The sequence below is a fragment of the Rhea americana genome, unplaced genomic scaffold (genome assembly GCF_003343005.1).
Source record: "Rhea americana isolate MKP2758 unplaced genomic scaffold, rheAme1 scaffold_237, whole genome shotgun sequence".
NCBI classification, from domain to species: domain Eukaryota; kingdom Metazoa; phylum Chordata; class Aves; order Rheiformes; family Rheidae; genus Rhea; species Rhea americana.
In genome coordinates, this window is record NW_028186354.1 from 1,203,213 (window position 1) to 1,218,967 (window position 15,755).

Genomic DNA, 15,755 nt, shown 5'->3' on the forward strand with positions numbered 1-15,755 from the left:
GTCTGAAGCCACTCATGATGCCTGAGCAGTGCGCATGTGAAGTAACTGGATGGGCGTGTGATTCCTGTGCCAGTCACAGGGTGCTCTCAACTGCTATGAAAAACTTCACGCATCATCGTACAGTAAATCCACTTGCCAGACACTCTCTCTACCTGAGCCAAGTGTGACACTTGTTGCTGTTTTACCTCCCCATGTAAAATGTACTGTTTGTCAACTGTGTGTCTGTCCTCCACTCTGAGGACAGCATTTCACTAATCAGTACATAAGCAAGGTGTTTTCAGCAGGCATCACGTGTATTTGTGCTGGCTTATGGCAGAGGAGGCAGATAGGACAGTGTCTGCCCTCTAGTTTGGTCATGCTGTGGAGGTTCATGGTAAAGAGACTTCTCTCCTGGTATTATCTTTTTTTTTTTTATGGATTTTATTTAAAACTGAAAAATCCAAGTGCTTGCAGGTGATGCTGTCTGCTTTGTTTGTGGGGAACTTATGTAAGGAAGTCTCTTCTGTCAGGACAGAACTCTCTTATACCAATCCAGCAGAGTGCTTAAGCCTGTCTGGAGTACTCTGGACTTCTGTGTCCAAAATGTGTTTCRTTGGACCAGGGGATACTCCTGGTACCTGCTGTTTTGTTGATGAGTTCAAACTGTACATGGAGCAGAGTAAGGACTCGGTAGCATTCCTGTAATTACTTCTTTGTGGAGGTAAGTGAGAAGAGAAAGAGAATTTCTGGTTTTGAGGGGTGAAATGGGGTGGCACATGCATGTGCTGGCACATTTACTTCTGCAGGTCAGTACTTAGGTTTCTGGCTACTGCTGTTTGTCATCTCCATGTATGCACAGCTCAGGCTTGCATAAACCTTACCCTGGTGGAAAGAAATCTAGAGGTTTCAGTATTTTTTCCCTTGGGCATCTATTTAAAAATGTGGTCAACTCTGAGCACACAGAACATTGTTTTTTAAATCATGCATTGATGTGTGCTGGAGGTCTTCTGATAAGYCCAGGACTTTCTCAGTATACTTAGGGTTTGACTTTGTGCAGGCACCAGGGGAAGCTGATTATTCTGAGCTGAAACAGTGTTGTAACAGATGACAGGGACTATGCTCTTCCCCTCTAGGGTGTTGATCTCTTAGGGGAATGTCAGTTTCAAAGTATACCTTAGCATCTAATGCAAGATGCATATTTTTAAACCTGTATTTATTTATGCTATATGCTTACATAATCTGAAAGACTTTACCTGTCTCTTTTAGAGCTTAAAGGACCGTAAACGAGAACCTGGAGATTCAGTGTCTGCCAAGAAGACGTTTAACATCTCTGTTAGTGGAAATAAAAAAAAAAAAAAAGAGAGAGAAACTGCCTGTTTATTTCATTATATGTGCTGAGAACTATAAATACTGGTGTTGATACTGTTTTTCCCGTGAGAAGGGAACTTCTGTACAGATTATGAAGGGTTATCATTATTTGCTTCTAACCCTGTTGATTTCCCAGCAGTCTCAAGGCATTTCATAATTCAAACCCTTTAGGGAAGGAAAGGAAGTATACAGCACTCATGCCTCACCACTGAAATGCAGCTACCSTGAGAGTGATTTCTGATACCATAGAAGAACACATGCCTGATCAGGCATGGAGTGTTAACCTCTCTATTTGTGGTCAAACTCCCAGGGGATCTTGAGTAACACAGAAGGTCCCTTGATCCCTGTCTACATGTAATCTTGTTTCTGGCACTGTATGCAAGAGTGGTTGTTTGAGAGGTGATTCAGAAAGGTGCCATTTATGAAATAGCAGCATCTTGTTCCAGAAGCAAGATAAGTGATGCTTGAAAGTGTCCCATCAGATTTGCCTTTGACCTTATTGTGTTTGAGACTGAAAATGAACTTCAGCATCMCTGTAAATAGCTGCCTGGAGCAGCGCTGGGGAAATCACCTGCTGTTGCATCCTTAACTGAGTTTTGTACACTTGTTTGAAARTACACTCCTTTTTCCTGTTGCAGATGTGGATGGTTTGATTACYCAGGCTTTGCTGACGGGGAACTTTGAGAGTGCAGTAGATCTCTGCTTGCATGATAACCGCATGGCTGATGCCATTATCTTGGCCATCGCAGGCGGACAAGAGCTGCTCTCTAGGACCCAGGAAAAATACTTTGCTAAAGTGCAGAGCAAAATTACCAGGGTATGTATATTCACCTAAAAAGAAACCTTCACCAACCCCTTTTTAATGTTATAAGTTTCCATGGCATCTTATAGATGTCTTTCTGTGAGWAAACAATGATGTTAGTCATTCAAAGAATGAATGGAAGGTGTTTTTTCTGTTGTTTTTTTGTTGTTGTTTTGGTTTGGTTTTTTTACTGTTCGTAATGTATCTCCTTGAAAGGGACAGAAGAGGTACACTAGCCGGGGAAAAAGGATTTATTTTCAGTGTTTTTGAGTGTCTTTGAGCTGCATGTATGATAGTAAATTCTCCCTGATTAAGATAAGCATCTTAAGCAGCATGCACTTTAATGCATTGTCCTGACGTACTTCTCATGTGCTGCACACAGGCCCGTGCTCATTACACTAATTCCTACCTGTGATCAATCACAACCTAGACCTTGCTGATTCTTGGTTTCACTGCACACACAGAGGATAGCTAAGTATAGCCAGGGTACATTAAAGTAATCACCGGATATTTAGGAGTCAGGATGTTATGGCCAGCTGGTTATTTGTTCTTTTCCCCTCTGTCACGCTAGTGATTGTTGACATTGCTCCTTCAAATCATTCTCCCTCAGCGTTTGCATGAGAACAGCAACAGGAGAGCAGCGAAGTGGGAGATGGGGCCACAGAGGAGCATGGGGAGGAAAGAAGTTGCTACATGCCACTTCAGTAGTCCTTTGCCCAAGAGGGTGTTGCAGTAGCAATAGGCRGCCTTTAAAAGGACCATGTGCTTAARTGCTTTTCTGGAGTAGAGCTGAAGGTCAAAAAGCACAGTCATCTGGGGAAAGAAGGCACTCAGCACCACAGGCCAGGGTCTGTAAGCAAGATTTTGACCATTTTCTACAATCCAATTAGAGATACGAACAGTTTGCATTTCTAGTATTGGACAAGTGAAGAGAAATGGAAGTAGTAAGACTCCCTAGGACTTCTTCTCTTCAAATRTTTTGGTATTTGGCCAAGACATTTATTAGCAAATGGGAACTATATTCTTTACTGCAATTCATCCTTTGAAGAAAGGTATTTTTGCTGAGAGTTGAGCTGCCCCTGTGTTAAAAAATGAATAAGGGCATTGCGGTTAGGTTGCATTTTTAGTTTAGGTGGCTTTACAGRGGTTTTGCTCACTGAGAGTGAGCACAGCTGTAAAGTTTCTCTTGCAAGAGGCAGTGTTTGAGCAGAAGAACGGGAATTTGGCTTGAAGGACATGTGGACTGGCAGGCTGACTGCGTGAGCAAAAGGCAGTGATGTTGTGGTTTGTGGGGTGTTGCTGTCAACCTGCCTCTTTAGAGCAGCCTTTTTAATGGCCCTTCACTGGTCAACTTAAGGCCAAGAGCTTAAAGCTGAACAGAGCAGTTAATTGAGAGACAAAACTCGCCCTCCTTGCTGGGTTTTGTGTAGAAGATTTATAGCTCCATTCCTGTTAAGTCATCTTTGTCTACAGAAACAACTCTGAAAACCCTTTGCAGTGAACTCAGCCTGCAAATGTTTGTGTTCCTTTGATGCATATTTTATTGCAAAAATAATTGCCCTGACTGTGTTACCTTACCTTGTTTTCTTATTTTTATGGAACTCCATTTAGAGCAAAACTGTATTCCCCTGTAGAGCTTTTGAGTCACTGTGCAGTATCTGCCCTGTTCCTGAATACTGTGGCAATGAGTACTCTTCAGCAGATAGATATGCTATGTCCACAAAGAAAGGAAATCCTACCAAGGCTSTTACTGTGGTTTCTCTCCTTCTGGTCCAGCTTATCACTGCTGTTGTAACAAAGAATTGGAAGGAGATTGTGCAGTCTTGTGATCTGCAGAACTGGAGAGAAGCTTTGGCGGCTGTGCTGACTTATGCCAGGCCAGAGGAGTTTGCAGCCCTCTGTGGTAAGGACACTTTACAGGCTGGATGCCATTTATTCCACTTATTTCTAGCGAAGCTATGCCTTTTCTGCAGTTTTCCTTCAAGTGAATTATTGTAATGCTTTACTATAGCTCCTTTAGTCAGTAATACAGATTGAGTTTTACTGCAAAGGAGGAGAGGAATGAACCTCTGAGGTGYGATATTCCCAGCACATTACTTTCTTTTGGGGGTACAGGGCATTGTAAGCAGCTGGGTCTCAGCATTGGCCATGCTATGCTCAGCCACCAGCCTCCATTTTTTTGAGACCAGTAACAGTGATGATGTGGTGGTCACCTCAGCCAAGGGAGCAGTTTGGATAGGTGCTTCGTGAGATATTAGTGAAAATGGTGCAGAGCAGCACTTCACTCTTCTCTCATAGGAGTGTTTTGACTCTTGGCAAGGAGTCRTCTTCCTGTTGCTCCGCCACAGATGCTGGAGCAGATGAGTTGCAGGCCTGACCCTGTCTGTGTTGGACACAGRTGGTTTAGGAAGCATGTTGGAGGGGCCTGTCTGTGCTGCAGCACATCACGCTGTGCCCTTGAGGGCTGCCCAAGCTTGCCAAGGCAGCCTACACCTGTTCAAAGCTACCTTGTGCTTTGTAAACGTGACCTAAGACACTTGTCAAGCACTGAAAGATGAGAAATTGAGGAAGGCTGCTGAGGAAACCCAGCCTTCTTTTGCATTGCTACCTGCTGTAGCCCTGACAGTCCAGTAAGTTACTGGTGAACATGCCTGTCCTGCATGTAGGATGGCTGTCAACCAGGCTGGGTTGTTTAACCTGTGTGAAAACTTACTTCCAGTAGACAGGGTGTTGCAAGGGAGCTGTGCCTGACACCCCTCTGTCCCTTTTGTGCCAGCTATGGTGTCTGTGGAGCTGTACAGACTCTCTAGAGCAGGCACGTCAGCCCAGAGCCGTTTTGTAGCTTCATTGCTTGCAGTTCCTTGGCTGATTGCTCGCTCAGGTCACCCTCTTGAATGAGAGTATGCGAACAGTGGGTGGCAGAGGGAAGAATTGAGCCCTGGCTTCTTGACCCTACTTTTGTCAGCTGAATCTTCCTTCTGGCACATTTCAAATTTGCAAGTGCTAGACAAGTCCTTGTGCCCACTGCATGAGTTGGTCTGAAGTGCTCTGGGCTCTCATGAGAGGATCCGTGCTGGACACTTTGTCCCTATAGACRGAGCCCAGCAGCAGTCTCTTCCACTGCCCTGAGCAAAGACATTGTAGGTGCCAGGCACTGTAAGCTTCCCCTGCCCCAGCAGTGACAGAGGGATGTCTGGGGTGATTCATGGGGATCCTCTTTGTTTTTTCCCTAGATCTGCTGGGTAACAGACTGGAGACTGAGGGGGACAGCCTTCTGCAGACACAAGCTTGTCTCTGTTACATTTGTGCTGGCAACGTGGAAAAGCTCGTTGCCTGCTGGACCAAAGCTCAGGATGGAAACAGCCCCTTGTCCCTTCAGGTTGGTATTTGTGTGCAGGAAGATGCTGGGGGTAACACGTCGGRATCATGTGGTGTGGTACTGGTACATGTGGGCTTGAATTTTAAATCAAGTGACCTATTGCACATCTTTGCTCTCTGATGGCCGCATATATTGCGGTCTGCAAGCCTTTTCTTTCTGGAATGGGTGGTCTAGTAGAAATAGCATGCAAATATGATATTGGAAAATGGAATCTGAAGCATGGCAACCCATGTCTGTTCTGTTCTTTGGGTGATTGTGCTTACAATCTTTCGTGCTTTCAGTGTGAGAGGCGTATAGGTCRTTGCAGGAAATAGATGGTTTCAGGAGAGAAGCAGCTTTGAAATGTTAAAGCATTTTGTAATAAGGTACACACTGGGACATTTTTCCTTTGGAATAGATGGCTTAGATATTTAGAGGAAGAAATAAATAAAGTAATACTTAATTCTGGAGAATAACTTTCTAAAGTTTCTTGTGAGGGTTTTATGTAGAAGGTTGCATCTTGGGGGTTTGGTTTCCAGCAGTGAAATGTTGCTTATAGGAAATATTTTGGGAAAAGAGTGACAATAGTAAGATKAGGCAGTTGCTGAATAATTTATTGTTATAATGCTATCTTAGTTTCTTCCATCTGTTCGGGGCCTTYGAAGGGCCAGTTTTAGAAAGTACATGCTACCTGACAGTGCTCTAAGTCTGTATCTTTGGTAAATTGAAGGAACTGGAGTAACTTGAATTTTGTTATCTTTCTCTAGTTCAATTTCAAATTACAGAAATTGCTTCCCAGTCTCTCGAGTGTGGTGACTTTCTTGAAGACTTACCTTCAGTTTGAATTTGCATTTTGATTGTGCTACTTTCCCCTCTCAGACAGTAAAATTGACAAATCRTATCTGAGCTATAATTAGGCTGCTTGTTAACTGTGATATAGAATTGCTGGAAGTCCCAGAAGCTGTTTTTACCTTGATTTTTCTATTGACTCTCTTAAGGTACTGATCTATTAGGAAAAACATGAATGTATTGGTGAACAGTCAGTAAACAGTCCTTATTAGTGATCTGTTGTTGAAATTTGTTTGTAGTGTGCTCTCATTGTATCTTATTTTAAGGTTTAGAAGAGGGGCTGCATGTTATTATTGAGAAACTAGCATTTGCAGTACCTTCAATATAATACACTGAGGAAAGAAAAACACCACAGCTTGAGAGAACAGACTAGAAAGTATTTCTGTTATGTAGCGCTAGGAAAAGATCCAACTAACAGGGGCCCTGTTTTCGGGGCCGTGGAAGGAAAGCAAGATAGGAAGGATTTCTGGTGAATACCTGGAAGGCTTTCTTGGCAGGTATCGCCAGAAAACTGTAGACAAGTCTTCTAAAGGAAGTGTTAGATCCYTTTTACTTCAGATGGTTAGGCTTTACCCGCTAAAATGCTCTGAAAGAACTGGAAGTGTCCATGGCTGTAATAGCAAGAGGTGTTGTCATGGGAGTCGTGGTTGCCACCCATGCTCTTGGCTCTCACCAAATATCTTACGGAAGAGTATTGTTCTGGTGAACGTGCTACTACTGCTAGGGCCCCAAAATTCTGTTTAAATAAACTTTTGGCCTTGAGCTGTACACAGCACACTGATGGCTTTGCCATTAGGCACTTCTGGTGTGTGGCTGCTTTTCTGTTGTCCCACATGCTGGGAGAGCCATGCCTTCAGCATGACAATAGCCATCTGTGTGCTTGGCATCAGAGAAAATCCTGATAGCACTGACCCCGAGGAGCAGCCCACGCGGTGGTAGTCTGTGTCTGCTTCACCTCTTTGTCCTCATTCCCTCTTTATCCTGATCTTCCAGGACTTAATAGAGAAAGTTGTGATCCTGCGCAAAGCCGTGCAGCTCACCCAGGCCGTGGACCCTAACGCTGTGGGAGCCCTCTTGGCCGAGAAGATGAGCCAGTACGCCAGTCTCCTGGCTGCACAGGGCAGCATTGCTGCAGCTTTGACATTTCTCCCCGAAAACACCAACCAGGTACATCACGCCTTTTTCTCCACTTTGCTCCTTATCTAAACAAACTCACTTCAAGCAGAGATCTGTGTGGTGCATTTAACCTGCAGAATTGCTACTGAAACATAGGTCAGGATGCAACAGCCAGGCTGTTTGCCTCTCCTGAGATGCCCTTGCTACAGATCCTGTGTTTGGCAGGCTGGCTGTTGCGTGCCACTTAGTTCCTCTTGTCACCAAGCTTGTGTTCCTGCGTTGGTCTCGTGGAGCTGGCAGTACTGTGTGACCTCGTTTTTCCTCGCTTATGTTTCACAGCCTTGTCCTGCAGCCAGTGACCGTTGGGGGGGCAGTTGTCCTTGCTGCAACCTGTGCCTGCACTGAAGCGCGTACCTTGATGCTTCGTTGTTTTTCTTTTGATTTCCCTTTACCTGTGAGCTGGCGTTCATGGGCTGGCCAGCTTGGGAGTGTGTAGCAGGGCTGTGTTCCAAATCACTTGTAAGGCAGGTCCAGTGGCCGTGTTTCTCCTGCAGAAAAGACTTGTTTCAGTTAAGTACAGCTGAGCAGGTTTCTGAAAGAGCTCCCTAGTGCATAGCCAGCCAGCAGCTTGGTGCGATGCGCTGGATGGCAGGCAGCATGGGTGACCTTCCTTTGCTGTGCTCTCCTGTTTGCAGCCAAACATTGTGCTGTTACGAGACAGGCTTTGCAGAGCTCAAGGGGAGCTCCCAGTGGGCCAGGAGGCYCTGAAGGCACCGTACGAGAGACAGCCCGTGCCCAAAGCAAGAGCCGGCTCTGTGGCTGGACTGATGCAAGGACCCCAAGTTCCAGCCCAGCAGTATTACCAACAGGTAGGTGGTCTACAGAGGGGCACAGTGCTTGGGTTCTGGAAAAGTCATGGGTAGAGCAGTTGTTTCTTCTTTCTCCTCATCTGAGCTATGAGTGTGTGATGTGCCCACAGAGTGTCTTGTGGGCAGAAATAATTTGTGCCTCCCTTTACTCCTTCTCTGGAGACATCTCTCAAACACCTTGTCAAGTAGCCTGGTTCCAGAGAGCATTTTTCTCCCCCTTTTCATTCAAAGCATTTCAGTGCTACAGACAACAGTGTGAAAGGGTTGTGGCCCCCCCTTTTTTTTTTGCTTTCTCTTTGTCCCTGGTTTACTCCCACCTCTGCAGCCTTTCGGGCTCGCTCATGCCACTCGGCAACCTCTTCTGGGCTGTTTTTTTTCCCCCACACTCCTACACAGGCTGCTCCACTGCTGGCTGCAGAAGCTACTGAGTGGCAGCAGTAGGAAACAAGGCACGTTCCTGCGGTTGTTGCTGGAATGGCCTGCTATAAAAGCCTCCCAGGGCCTGGCAGCAYGTAGGATTGAGGCAGGCCTGGGCAGAGCTGAACACGAGCTGTGCTGAAAGATAGAGCCGGTGAGTACGGAGTTTGGAAGGGAGCTGGAGGGCGTGCAGGAAGGAAGAGGAGAAATGAGGCAGGCAGATGCCCTTGTTCTACTGCCGGCCCGAGGATGGCATTGCATCAGACCACACGGCAGGACGCTGGCCGTCACTGGAGCAGCATGGTGTGCAGCCCTGGCTGTGCATCCACTTAAAGAGCATTGCAGGTCCTTAAATCAGCCAGCCAAGTCCTGGAGAGCTGCTGGCCTTTCTGTGCACACAGACTCTGGGCTGGGTTTTTCAAGAGCAGAAATGTCAGTGATGTGAACACTGTCCTTACACAGAGGAGATGGGCGCAAGCTGCCAGTGCTGCCCTTCAGACAGCCCTCCCCAGGAAAGGGGGGTCAGGTAGGAGAAAACAGCTGAGGAGTGATGATGGGGGTGGTTCTCCTCTGTGTCAGTGATTGTGGAAGCCTTTGCAGGGAAATCTCTGCCCTCTCTCCAAGGTGTTAACAAGGTAGATCTCAGAAGGAACAAAGCCTTTATCCCAGTCTCAGAGCTTCACCTTGCTAACACCATTATATCTCATTTTAAATGTATCATTGCAAATAATTGCTTCAGCTATTTTCTGTCTCTGACCTTCCTTCTTGTAACCAGTGAATTCCATTTGGAAACAATGCGGCATATTTGCAGTATGTCGTTCTTGTTTGACTGTGGAAAAAACAGCTTTCCTCTARATGGTGTGATCATAGCAATGCTTTTTAAATTGAAATTTCACATTTTAGAAGTGCCTCAAGTTACTTTTAAGAAAGCTCTGCATGTGATAGAAAGCCTGGGTGTAATACAGACCCAGGAGCACACTGCAAGTGAGTTACCCTCTCTGGCCCTTGGTTTTCTAGGGAGCCCTTGGTGAGCAGGAGTTATGRAAGGGGCTTGAGCTGGACAGAGATGTGTCAGAACAGGGCTCAGTGATATTTTGAACCAGAAAAGAAAATAAATGACATTTGGATCTTAATGTGATCCTTGTTTTGTTCAATTTCCACTTAAAAGCACGTATATCAGCTTGTTTCAGCTCGAGGCAATGTTTGCTTAATTGCTGTCCCAAATAGAAACGTGTTCTTAACTTCTGTTTCCTTTGGCTGTGGATTTTTGCATGCTATTTTTAGTTAGAAAACAACAAATATCAAATGAGAAGAAAGAAATCACTTAAATCACTCTGAGAGTTACGCAGACATTGACAGCGGCCGTTCACTACAGCATTAGCCTGGCACTGCGCAGTGTTAGGAGTACTGAAGTCAGCTGAGCCAGCCKGGACCCCGGGGTTGTGGCTTTCACTCTGCCTTTGCCCAGGTGGAGGTGGCAGGGCTCCTCCTCGCTCAGGGGCGTTGCAGGCGTGGGGTGGGTCTTGCCTTCTGCCCTGTCGGCAGGGCAGCGACAGTGGTATGAAGCTGAAGGGCTTCAGGGTGGCAAATAAGGAAGGTTTAGCAAGGGAGGCATCTCATACCCAGCAGGGGCTGCGGAGACCTGCTGGGTATTGTTAAGGTGCTTGTGGGAGAGCTCTTTTTCAGGTTACACTTTTTTTTTTAATAGACTGTAAGCTTAACTTAAACTGCATTTCCATGAGGTAGTATGTTTGAACTGAGTTTAACACAGGACATATAATGTGCAAGTGGTCGTTAGTGATGCTTGGTGCCTGCTGTGCAGTAGCCTGGGGGGAGCTTCTGCAAGAGTTAGGAAGATGTGATACGAGGGGGTCTATAATAATGTTGTGGCAGACCTGGCTCACTGGCACGTGTAACACTGCAGTTGCTCCACGGCCTGTTGCAATTGCTCCCTCCTCTGTGCTTTGTCTTCACTCTGCAAACCACTTTAGTTTCAGTCCACAGTGATTTAGTCTGTTTTTAATGCACTTTTTCTACATCAGTTTGATTTTTTTTGTCTGTGTCAGATGTCCCAGCATGCCAACTTTTTTGTTCACCTCTTTGCATTGTGCTTTGATACCCTTTAGACTTTTTTTATTGTTTTGTTTTCCATGATTGGTATTTCTTTGTTCAATTCAGGTTAGAATTGCCCTTACTGTCACTACCTGGAGTAACAAAACTCCTACTGCCCTTCCCAGCCATCCTCCTGCAGGCTGTCCCTCTGACACACAGGTATAACCTTCATTATTCCTCTCCGTGAGACCCTGCTTCACTCTGATATGCACCTGGTGCAGTCTGTGCTTTACGCAGCCTGCRGCTAGGCAGAAGGAGCAGGTTCCAAGTCTGCTCAGGTTTTGCTCCCTCTGCATCCYGTGCTGTATGTGTAGCTGTTACCCTGATGAGTGGCTTTGAAAAGCCTCATGTCACCTGAGCTCCACAGTTATTGGCCCATGCTAGAATATTTGAAGTGTGATGATACTGGTAGTTCCTCTCCTTTCCCACGGAAATAATGAGTATCAGAGTTTATGCTTGAGTCACTAAGCTGAAAGCCATCTCTGGCCTCTGAAAGCAGGGCCATCTCTGACTCGCTGAGTAACAGATAGTGCCACACAAGAACCTCTTTCTTGGGCAGGGAGTTGCGTGATCCTCTGCTACTCAAATCACACTTAACACTTCTGACTGCGCTTCACTGTTAGGCAGGGCAAAATGGTGGCTATCCAAAGGCAGTGGGATGATCGGAGCTATTTATCCCTGTGTGAATGGCTCTTAAAGGGAATGGGGTTTAAGGCCTTTAAGTGGGAGCTGGTCATTTCACTGCAGTTCTGCTTCAGCACTGCATTACCATCACCAACTAAATCCCTATCTCTCCCCCTCCCTTTTTACTGCGTTCTTGTTTTGCAGGGAGACACCCCACCTCCTCCAGGGTTTGTCATGCCAGGTGCTGCTAACCCCAACATGCCACCTCAGCAAGCCACATCTGGTTACAACATGTACTTGCAAGCGGGGGCCCGGCCAGCATACCCGCAGAGTGAGTAGCAGTGGCTCCCCTCTCTCCCACACAGGTGGGCCAACTGGGCAAGAGGCTCTGTTTCTTGAGGAAAGCTGGTCCCTCCTTGGGTTGAGAGGACTTAAATCAAACCAGTTCTGCTTCTTGGGCAAGAGAACTCCTAATGCTGCTTCTGGGGAGGGGGTTGTTTCTTGCTGGGGACCAAATGTCAGGCACCATCTGTCAAAAACTGCCCTCACGGTTGAGAAAGTATCTGCCAGCTTTTCAACTGGCCCCTCGTAGAGCTGAAGTGTTGGAGTCAAACCCCCAAGTAAATCTTGGAGCAGTGGCACAGAGCTGGTGAGCAGGGACCTGACTTATCTATGTTTTTGGGCCTATACGGTTCTCCCTGGGAATCCGTCAAGAAAGGAGAGAGGGATTGAGGGGGGAAATGGGGAATAAAGGCAGTGGTAGAGGTGAGCTAGGAAGGGGACAGTGCAGTAGCATATTCAGGAGTCTGGAAGTACAGGCAGAAGTTAGGAGAAAGTGGTTCAAGGACAGATGGTGAGAGCAGAGTTAGTGAAGTARAGCCTCAGGGCCTGCCAGGAGAGGCTGTGAGCTTGCACTGACTTCCAGACACTGCTGTTCATTTCCTTGGTGTGGAGTTTCTCCTTGTGCAAATCTGGGACAGGCATTTTACTTCTTGGATGCGGCACGGAGGATTACAGTGTTGCAGAAAAGCCCCGAAGCAGCAGTGCCCTGCCTCTCTGGCAGTGCCTCGAGTGGCAGCTGCGGGCAGCGAGTCCRGGGAGAGAAGGAAGTCCCTGTGGCTGAGGCAGTCTTTTCTGTCTCCCTGCTCCTGCAGCTGAGGTTTTGAGCAGTCYTCCAATACAAGTGATCAAGTAGGAGGGGGACCTGGCTATCCGGATAACCAGCTGGAGGGGGAAGGTACAGGAGGAGAGGARTGTCAGATGGTGAAGGAAGCAGAGCTGCAACCTGCCCCCTCTGTTACAAACTCACTGACTGAATCTCTTCTTTTCTCCCCCTTTGTAGCGTATCAGGCCACACAACAGTACTCTTTCGGAACAGGGGGACCAGCTGTCTATCAGCCTCAGCAGCCTATCACTGCCCCTGCTTCAGCCTCTTACACTAACCCTGCCCCTAACCCTACCCCTCCRTACTTACCCTCTGCCCCTTCCCACACCATGCCCTCCCCGCTGTACCCCGGGCAGCCTCAGCCCTCTCCAACCAGCTTGAATCCTGCCTCCTCCTGCCCTCTGCCTCCTTCTGGTGCATCCTTTCAGCATGGCAGGCCAGGACCTCCAGCAACTTCCGTGGCTTATGCGTTACCTACTGGACCAACAGGTACTCTGCCTGCAACCAGTGATCTTCCTGCATCCCAGAGAACAGGTCTGCGCTTGAACGGGGGGAGGGCGAGCAGGGAAGGGAGAAGGTTTTGCTTGCTCACTCGGGGTTACGTGTGCATGTTTTCCTTGCGAATGTTTCACAGTAAATTTGCTTGTGCTTTGAGGTTAATTCACAGCATTTCTAAAACACATCATCTCCTTGTCTGGCGCTAATACAGCTACGTCGCTGCAGCGAGTGCTTCCCCAGCAGTGTGGGCGGTTGTCTTTCTCTGAGTCAGACCTTGCCATAGACACAGAGCCTTTTCCTGTTTTGCTTAAGACACTGCTACAGCACCATGTTGCTGTGAGATTATCATCTACTGATCATGGATGGTGGCACAGTTGTAATGTTATGAGGYCAGCACCAAACTACTGTGTAGCTAGAGCGAAAAATCATGGGTGCTCTTGCAGAACAAGTTTGTAAATGCAATTTCTCATTGCATCTTCTCCTTATAAGAGGCAGGTCAAGCCCACTATTTGCTACATATTTAATTTTAAAAGCATTTCATACAGAATCACTACATTTTTCGACGGAATCACCTGATTTTCATTGGGATTTTTTTCCTAACCATTAGTGTGATGGGATTTACTGTAGCTATGAAGGCCTTAAATGATCAGAGGTGATTTAGAAATGCTTTTACATGGCCTCTTTGCTAGTTGTTAATCTAAAGCATGTGTATGTTAGCCTATAAGAGCACATTTGAGCATGCATGCTAAGAGCACRCTGCCAAGGTGAGGAAGAAGGGCTCCCTGGGTCATGCAGGCACCCTTGAATGTAGCTGTTTGCTGTGGTCGAGTGACCTTGCTCGTGCTAAACCTGTGTCATTTTTAGCAGCCTTTGGTTCTCAGCCAGATTTGAAACGATAGTCTTGAATATGTCATGCTGAGGTGGAGCTAYGAGCAGTCTTGTTCTAAACATGTCCTTTATAGTCAGGTGGTCCAGCTGGAGAGCCAAGGACTGCCCCTGGGAGCAGGTAGCAGGGGGATTACTAGCCAGTATTTGAGGTGTGTTTTGGGGACAGTGTCTCTGCTGCCAGGCCTTAAGGACCCCACTGTGACTCCCTCTTAAGTCTTCTGCAGTGAGGCATTGCAGAAAAGGCTTGTTACCTTTGTGCTGGTCACAGAGGTGCTCCAAGTAGATGCTCCTGCTGCCTGTGAGGCCGGGAACCTACGCTGCTCGTGACAGTGTTGGCACATGTGCACATGTTTATGGAAGAAGCAGTCTTGGCCTCTGTCCAAATGATGATCGGTGTGGTGTGGCAGCCAAGTAAACAGCCTTGCTGAGGTMGCTGGTGTTTCCCTCTGTTCTGCAGCCAGACATGGTGTCTTCTCTGTTCCCCTTTGAGATACAGTAGTGGGACTTCTCCTGACTCCATGTGATAGGGCAAGTGTAACTTATATCTCATGCAGAAATCAGAGGGGTTATTAAATAATCAGAGGGATTATTAAAATGGGTAGAAGAGTTGTTGGGAAGTTTTCTAAGCCGGGGATGTGGAGCAGCACATTATAATGCAGACAGTACTGCTTCTGTGCCTTCAAATAAATGCAAGGAACAAGAAAATTGTTCTTTCTTATCCATTTTACTACTGTACTTGCGTCACTGGTAGGCACTTCAGGGACTTGTCACATAAGTTTCTTGCATTAACCAGGAAGTGACATAATCCGTATGGCTCACAGAGTGACAAGGCACTCTGTTTTGGACAACAGAAATTGAGGATATAAATGACAATATTGGTCTACTTTTAAAACCATTTTGTAGTCCACACTGACTGTGGTCTAACATTTTTCCTAGGTCATGTTAGTAGAAGAATTGAATCACTCATCAGCATTGCCTTACTAGATTTCATTTCAGACTTAAGTTGTCTGTACTATGTTTTTTATCAAGTTTTCTGAGAATTAATGTCGCTGTTTACAKTTTGCCCAGCAGCTGTGATGAGTGGACAGCAAGTACAGAGTATCAGGCTTTCAGGAACTGGAACTTGGCATTTAAAGAAAAAAAAATATTTTGTGGCTTTGACCTTAAATGAAGGGGTGGGCTTCCGTGCACCACGAGGTCCATGGCTACATGTGATCCATGGCGTCAGGCTGCTGGATCRCAGCTGTCTACCTGCAGCTGAGAGAAATATTTAGACAGATAAAGCTAAGAACACACTCTGTCCAGTTTCAGCTTTTAGATTATTCCTTTGAAAGATCATACAAACAGGAAGAGGAAAAACTTCCTTTTGTATACTGAAAGTACACAGTATATGCTTAACCATCAGCAAATTTTTCAGGGGCACTGTGTCACTTAGATGCCTTTGTAGATGACTATATAGAGCTCACAAATCTATAGCTACAAGCAGATATCACCTGTAGCTCTCAATGTTCTGGTGCAGAGCATATAGTTCTGCTCATCTTGGCTTTGGAATGCTGTGCTTCTGTGTGTTACGACAATCTGATTTGGGAACACGATGTTCACTCTGCAAATGTGATGCATTAAGATGGAGGGGAGAAAACTAGGAATTCAAAGTCTTGGAAAGCATCTGGCCATTGACCTAGCATGCAGTTAAGTATGTTCTTACTTAAA

The 15,755-nt window shown here is 46.3% G+C and overlaps 1 protein-coding gene across 11 annotated transcripts in view; it reads left to right on the forward strand.

The window, feature by feature from the left end:
• Positions 1-15,755, forward strand: part of SEC31A (SEC31 homolog A, COPII component) — a 46,718-nt gene that overhangs the window by 20,509 nt on the left and 10,454 nt on the right. For 4 of the 11 annotated variants that reach the window (XM_085306302.1, XM_085306303.1, XM_085306297.1 and 1 more), the window contains exons 15-23: positions 1,246-1,319; positions 1,984-2,164; positions 3,926-4,052; positions 5,383-5,528; positions 7,350-7,523; positions 8,168-8,341; positions 10,937-11,029; positions 11,699-11,825; positions 12,837-13,193. In XM_085306302.1, coding sequence (XP_085162428.1) covers positions 1,246-1,319; positions 1,984-2,164; positions 3,926-4,052; positions 5,383-5,528; positions 7,350-7,523; positions 8,168-8,341; positions 10,937-11,029; positions 11,699-11,825; positions 12,837-13,193 — 1,453 coding nt within the window. The remainder of the gene's footprint in view (positions 1-1,245; positions 1,320-1,983; positions 2,165-3,925; positions 4,053-5,382; positions 5,529-7,349; positions 7,524-8,167; positions 8,342-10,936; positions 11,030-11,698; positions 11,826-12,836; positions 13,194-15,755) is intronic. The other 7 variants (XM_085306300.1, XM_085306301.1, XM_085306304.1 and 4 more) reach the window with 5 other exon arrangements.